This window comes from Tachysurus fulvidraco, chromosome 11, assembly GCF_022655615.1.
Source record: "Tachysurus fulvidraco isolate hzauxx_2018 chromosome 11, HZAU_PFXX_2.0, whole genome shotgun sequence".
NCBI lineage: Eukaryota > Metazoa > Chordata > Actinopteri > Siluriformes > Bagridae > Tachysurus > Tachysurus fulvidraco.
The window spans coordinates 4122281-4129780 of NC_062528.1; the positions used below are offsets into that span (position 1 = coordinate 4122281).

At 41.5% G+C, this 7500-nt stretch overlaps 1 protein-coding gene across 2 annotated transcripts in view; it reads left to right on the forward strand.

Moving 5' to 3' along the window:
- The window catches only part of LOC113637833 (endothelin-converting enzyme-like 1), a 43117-nt gene that overhangs the window by 3938 nt on the left and 31679 nt on the right, over nt 1-7500 (forward strand). For both annotated transcript variants that reach the window (XM_047820244.1, XM_027138730.2), the window contains 5 exons: nt 1921-2624; nt 3230-3496; nt 3709-3777; nt 4339-4449; nt 5945-6037. In XM_047820244.1, the coding sequence (XP_047676200.1) occupies nt 2019-2624; nt 3230-3496; nt 3709-3777; nt 4339-4449; nt 5945-6037 (1146 nt within the window). In that variant the 5' untranslated portion in view covers nt 1921-2018. The remainder of the gene's footprint in view (nt 1-1920; nt 2625-3229; nt 3497-3708; nt 3778-4338; nt 4450-5944; nt 6038-7500) is intronic.

The window sequence follows — 7500 nt, forward strand, 5'->3', positions numbered from 1 at the left end:
CATCTGTCAACACAGCTTTCTTATTTTCATCTGAAAGACCTTTGTTTCCTTACACACACACACACACACACACACACACACACACACACACACACACACACACACACACACACACACACACACACACACACACACACACACACAATGAGCTGTGTTGAAACCAGGAGAGCCTGGTAAAGACATCAGAGTTTTGCTCCAGAGCACATAAGGATTCATTTTCATAAATTGTCCCACAGCACCCCAACACACACACACACACTCTCTCTCTCTCTCTCTCTCTCTCTCTCTCTCTCTCTCTCTCTCTCTCTCTCTCTCTCTCTCTCTCTCTCTCTCTCTCTCTCTCTCTCTCAGAGTTTGTTCCCTTTTTGTTCTAAAGATTTATATTCACCACTTTGGTTTGGCAAGAGAACATACATGCATCTGCTGAGAACTTTCTACAGTCTGGGAAGGAAGTGTGTGTATGTGTGTATATGTGAGTTTGTGTGTGTGTGTGTGTGTGTGTTGGGGGGTTGGGGGTGGGGGTCACAGCCCATCAGTCTCCTTGCTTCCTTCAAAGACTTGTAACTCCACCTACTGTCTGCTTTCCATCAGAAAATTTCCTCTGATACACCACAGGACAGAAATTCTAAACAGTATCGTTATGTTTTTCTGGGAATTCTTATAAAAATATTCTGAATGAACGCATGCAGTTGAGTCTATCCTTTTCACATGTGTATTTTTTGTCCCCAAAAATCAACAGGACTCTGAAAATAAAGTCACATCATCGTTAGAGTGAAACTGCCATAAACGTTCAGAAAAATCGAGAATTCAAGGAACGCACAAGAGAACATGGGATTTGGAAAGAGAAAAAAAAATAGGAGACAAAATTGCAGTAGTAACAAATACAAAGCTTCTTATAGAGAACTTACAATTAACTAGAAATAATAAATGAAAATGAAATGAATTTTTTTTTAAAATTCTGTTCTGCTTTATGCTTGCTCATGGATCTCCCGTTGCTCTGTGATTTACCGAGACGGACTTAACAAACGTTGACTTTTGCTGAAAGCATGAATAAATAAGTGCACTCTGTTTTGTCTTCTCTGTAAAATAAACTGCAGCAAGACTCCTTAAAGACAAGACATATAAATTATACTAACATGAACGATGGTAGAATACAAACATGTACAGAATGGACGTTTTTTTGTATTTTTTAATATATTACAAATTTCAGAGCTTTTAAGAAAAAAAAACATCCACTTATTATCGAGTGAAAAGATTTGGTTTGTAAAGGCTAATCTTCTTAAGCTAGCTAGTTAAACACAGATTAAACATATACTAATGAAGCTAATATCGCTCATGACGTTTTTCGATGTGCGTCGTACTTTGTCATATTCTGATATTAGAAATTTATTTTAAAACCTTGTTCGTCGATCATCAAGAGATTCGATCAGCGTTATTTCTTTCTCTCATCCAGGACATTTGGCCTTCTGTTACTTTTTTCTGTCCTTCATTGAAACGACAGTCTTTCTTCTAGCACATAAGTAAAATTAGTTCAGGAGAAGCTTTTTGTGAGGATTTCCCGTTGCTGTGCGATCTACCAAGACCAACTCTACAAAACGTTGGCTTTTGCTAGAAGCGTAAATAAGTACTGTAAGTCTGCTCTATTTCTTCAAATCTCTCTCCACTTTCTGATCGATTGGCTTGCTGGAGTTGCAGGGCCTGCACGTCTCCGACAGACGAGTGTCAGAAATCAATCTAAACAACTTTAGGATTGAGCGATAGAACAAAAAAAAAAAAAGAGAAGTGATGGGGGGAGAAAGGCCTTGACAAGGAAAGGGGTGTGTTTTGTCATTCTCAGGGATTTTAATCAGGGATACTTTTGTATCATCCATCTCCAATGTTGCTTATTGTCCTGAGTCTCTGTCTTTAATCTCTACACAGGATTGGGGAAAAACTACAGGCGAGCGGGTAAAGAACTTCCTCTTTCACACCTAAGCTAGGTCAAGGGTCAAAAGGTCATGCCCTCTGTGTGAACCAACATGTTCCACACGTTCCCAAACAAATCCAAGCCGCATTCCCCAGTCTCGCTGGAGAAGACCTACTCACTCACTGCACACTATGACGACTTCCAGGAGGTGAAGTATGGCAGCCGGTACAGCAGCAATGGCATGAGCTTGACACTGGGTGGGTCGCTGGATCGTAGTGGGCGGTCCCGGGGTGGGGTAGCAGGCGGGGCCAGTGGGAATAAGTCTCCCAGTACTGAGAGGTGGAGTCACCGTGAGATCTGCCTGCTCTCTGCTCTGGTGTTTGCCGGTGGCGTGTGCGTGATCCTGGGCTGCATGCTGGCACTGAAGTTGGTCTGGCTGGACGCTCAGGACACTCAGTGTGTGCGAGAGTGTGGGACGGTGCGGCGTTCGCTGCTGAGGGCTACTCGCTTCGTCCAGGCCAATGTAGATGCCAGCGTGGCACCGTGTCATGACTTCTACAGCTTTGCGTGCGGTGGCTGGTTAAGACGACACGCAATTCCCGAGGACAAACTCAGCTATGGTGTCATCACGGCCATTGGAGAGCAGAACCAGGAGAAGCTACAGCGCCTGCTGGAGGAACCGGTCAGAAGGAAAGGACCCAATAGTGCTGAAAGAAAGGTTTATACACACACACACACACACACACACACACACACACACACACACACACACACACACACACACACACACACACACAACCAACAACAAGTGTTTTATTTCATTGTTTATCAAAAGCTAATACAGAAATACAGTATTATGTGCAGTGTGCATGTATTATTCAGGAATACTTTATCAGCCATACGAATATCTAACCTATCTAAATGTATTATAATACGCATAATAATGAAGGCCATAAAATTTGCATATTTGACATTATTTCATTCAAATAGAAAGACTGCATTGAAAATCACAGCAGCCATTGAGCTCTTCCTGCTTTACAGAAGGTCCATATCAGCACACAGGGTTATGATCGCAGCCCAAATCAGTCTCAGAATCATGTTTAAATTTGTGATGTGTGTCAGATTTTTTTTACTTGCGTCATAAGACTAATATAATTTCAATAAAACATTTTTTCAAAAATTGTTGTTTATAAGAAATATGGACTTCTTCAGTCCATATTTATTCTTCAGTCCATGGACTTATTCAGACATGTGTTTAATCACTTTCTGTTTTTTTTAATGATGATAGTCTGTTTGCTGTTGATTCATTTACCTTGGATCCAGGTGAAGGAGTTTTATCGTTCCTGCGTCAACATCCAGGAAATCGACCGGCTCGGAGCCGAGCCCATGATGGAGGTGATTGACAGCTGTGGCGGGTGGGACTTGGCCGGAGCACCGCCTGGTGGTGCGGGCTGGGAAAGTGGCTCCATACAAACGAGACCTGACTTTAACGAGATGCTCTATAGGACCCAAGGGCTGTACAGCACAGGCGTCTTCTTCTCACTTACTGTTAACGTGGATGATAAAAACTCGTCACGCAATGCCATACGAGTGAGTGCGTACGTGTGTGTGTGTACGTGTGCGTGTGTGCGTGCTTTTGTGTCTGCATGTGTGTGCGTGTGTGTGTGCGGTAGACTAGTAGTATTGACTACTGTATACAGGAACAACCGTGTTCAATTAACATAACCTCAAATTGTGTGTGTGTGTGTGTGTGTGTGTGTGTGTGTGTGTGTGTGTGTGTGTGTGTGTGTGTGTGTGTGAAGATTGATCAGGAGGGCCTGACGTTGCCTGAGAGGACTTTGTACCTAAGCCAGGATGAGGACAGTGTGAAGGTACAGCACATGTACAAGTGTGTGTGTGTGTGTGTGTGTGTGTGTGTGTGTGTGTGTGTGTGTGTGTGTGTGTGTGTGTGTGTGTGTGTGTGAACACTTACCATGGTTTTTTACTATATTTGGACCTTTTTTAAAAGCTGGACATTCCTGTTTCTTGGCTCTATAATGGATGCTAATGTTGTATGTAACATCATTACTGTAACTCATTTCCATTCATGTTTTAATCCCTCTATTCTGTCGTCTGTGTGCTTACTCCTTCTTTCTCATTCCATCTCTTTAGCTCTCCTAGCCATCTGTCACTCTCTCTTTTTTCTTTCTTTGAGCTCATACACCAAATCGATTGTGTCAGATGTGTGTGTAAGGGCACCAGCTGATGACATCAGCATGAGTTAATGATGTCACACCTGCGCCCTCCTACAGCTGAGGTCATGTGTAAATTTCACACTGATTGTTGTCACTTTACGGTAATCAGTGTCAGTGTGATATTATATTAAAGTTAGGAATGACGTAGCATAGTAATGATGTCATATCTACGCCGTTGTCCTGTGGTCATGATGTTAGATCCTAGCAGCCTACAAGGCGTTAATGGAGCGGCTGCTGAGCATGCTGGGAGCTCATAATGCCACGGTGAAGTCCCGTGAGATCCTGGACCTTGAGATGAGACTGGCTAATGTAAGTACATCAGAGCTGTTCTTTTGGGGGATAAAGTTACGTGGAATTTGGGGTGAAGCTGAGGGTTGTTTTTGCAGAATGTTGTTATTTTTTTGTGGGGCTTTTAGTGGCAGAGTAGTTACAGAGGAGGGGGTGATTTAGGGTGGGATTGTGCTTGAGGAGAGGATGTTCCGGGGTGGAGTTTTTTTGGGGGCAGGGCAATTATAGGAGTGGGGCTATATTAGGTGTAGGGCTGTTTTGGGTATGGGGCTGTTTTGGGTATAGGGCTCTTTTGAGGTGGGGAAGTTTTGAGACCGACACTGTTTTTGGGGTGAGGTGGTGTGGGGTTTGGCAATTTTGGGGCACGTCTGTTTAGAGATGGGGCAGTTTTGGTGAAGGGCTATTTTTGGGGTGGGGCAGCACACAGCAGCTGTTATAGAGCAGGGCTGTTTTAGGAGTAGGGTTGCAATTAGGGCAGTGCTGCATTATGGGTGGGTCTCTTTTGGGGCAGGGCTGTTTTGGGGATGGAGCTGTTTTGGGGTGGAGCTGTTTAGAGGTGGATCTATTTTTGGGCCAGAGCGGTTTTTGGGGCAGGGCGGTTTTTGGGGGCATTTTGAGGCAGAGCTGTTTTAGGGGTGGAGCTGTTTTGGGGCAGATTTGTTCTTGGGGCAGGGTGGTTTTTGGGGGCAGGGCTATTTTTGGGGGCAGGGCTGTTTTTGGGCGCAGGGAGGTTTTTGGGCGCAGGGCTGTTTTTGGGGCAGAGTTGTTTTTGGTGCAGGGCAGTTTTGGGGCAGGGCTGTTTGAGAGTGTTTCTGTTTACACTCATTGTTGAAGCATAATCTTTTTACAGTCTCATTTCTGTGTTGCTTTCAGATCCTTTATGCTCTTGCAGTCTGTCCTTTCTATAAACGATTATTTGTTTTCTGTCAGACTTGATTTAATCTAATTTATCTTAACTCTACATTTCTGTGGCATGTTTGGTATCATTCAAAGACATATTTTGTATTTTATGTTATAAGTCTGGCTTTTTGTAAGTAGGAAACAGAATTTGCAGAATTGTGTGTTATTTTCCTGAAGGACAGCATTGTCATATTCTAATGAGAATTCTTTATAAACTCAGGTACGTGTTGATTGGACGCTGAGAAGGAAAATGACTTTTCCAACATTTGGATTAAAAGCTTGTGTTTTAAAACCAGTTACATTAACTTTATGAACTGGAGTCTGTTTTTTCTGTAAACACTAACACACATTTAATCTGCTGTTGGTTTTAGGAGAGCAGCAGGTTTTTTTTCCTCCAGGACTAACAAATATACTAGTTTATTAAAATGTGTCAGGAATTTAACCTCCACTGGTAAACCTAATTGTCAGTTTAAATGACTGTTCTCCTTTGTGTACTTCTGCTCCCTGTGATTGCTTTTGCCAACGCAGAGAAATCCGATGCCTAGTTCTTTTTGGCCAGAATGAGGAATTTGATGGTGCGGCTTTTATCTCCGTGATCTGCTTCATCTTTTTCCAGATCACTGTGTCTGAATTTGAGGATCAGAGAAAAGATATCAGCAGCATGTACAATCGCATCACACTGAAACAGCTCCAACGCATGGCTCCTGGAGTGAGTATACACACACACACACACACACACACACACACACACACACACACACACACTATTATGCACAAATACACACACAAAAACACATGCACGCCAGACACACACACATACGGGCACAGAAATATGTACACATGCTCATACATACACACACATGCTCATACACACACATCTGCATGCAAATGCACACACACAAACATATACATACACATACACACACTTAAACCTTAAATGCACACATGTATGCATACAACAAAACACACATATGTACACTGAAATATGCACACATGCTCATACATACACACACATGCTCATACACACACATATATGCATGCAAATGCACACATACAAACATATACATACACACACTTACACCTTACATACACACATATATGCATACAACCAATGCTCATGCTCATATACAAACACACACACACACACACACACACACACACACACACACTCTAAAGATCAAGAGCCTTGGGGGAATTTGATTGTGGTAGAGAGATAGAGACCAAGCAATAGAGAGAGATGGAGAGGGAGAAGAAAACATAATTTGATCATCTCTAAACCAATTCAGACTAAAATCAGACTAAATTCAAATCAACAATAAAAAATAAAAATCAGCATACATTCGACTTCTTATTACAATGAAAGAACTCAGAAAATACAACAACAACCTTAAAGCCCAGCAGAGCAGAAAAGCCTGTGGGGAAAAAAAAGCTCAGTACAGAGAACAGTAACCTCAGGAAGATCATCTGTTGTGTAGTCAACACTCAGCTATTAACATCCCTAACTGAACACAACGCCCTGCTCTAAAGTCATCCAATTTTTATTTTAATTATCAAATGCTTCTTTTTTTTTATACCTTTTATCTTTAAATGTTATTATTACCATGAATATTTTGTTTCTTTATTTTTTTGGCAATAGTATACAATTCATGGCAATAAAGCTGTTTTTGATTTTAATCTGATTTGATTTAACTTAAGAGAGACAGATGAAGATTTAACGAGCGAGCAAGAATTAGATAGAGAGAGTGAGAGAGAATGAAAGTGTGTGAGAGAGAAAGAGAGAGAGAGAAAGAACATGTTAATTTGTCTGAAATTTAATTGTGTTTTTTTATTATTATTATTAAACTAAGTACAGAGGACTTTCGACTGAATGAACATAATAGAGTTAACGATGCAGAAAAAAAGTCAGGAGTGTTAAAGAAACCCCTCCTGTAATCATGTTATTTATTTCCTACTGGCTTCCCCTTAAAGTTCACTCTGACATATGACTCACTTTTCACAAAACGTTGTCATATATGTCGTAAATCAGTTCCGAATTTATAGCAGTCACCAGTGGTTTAAAGGTTCCAGCCTCAGGGAGCTGCAGATCATTTCAGGAATTAATTCATTAAGTTTATTCGCAAGTTTTATCTTGATTTTATGATCTTAGCTGCACACTAATAATCACTGGGACAT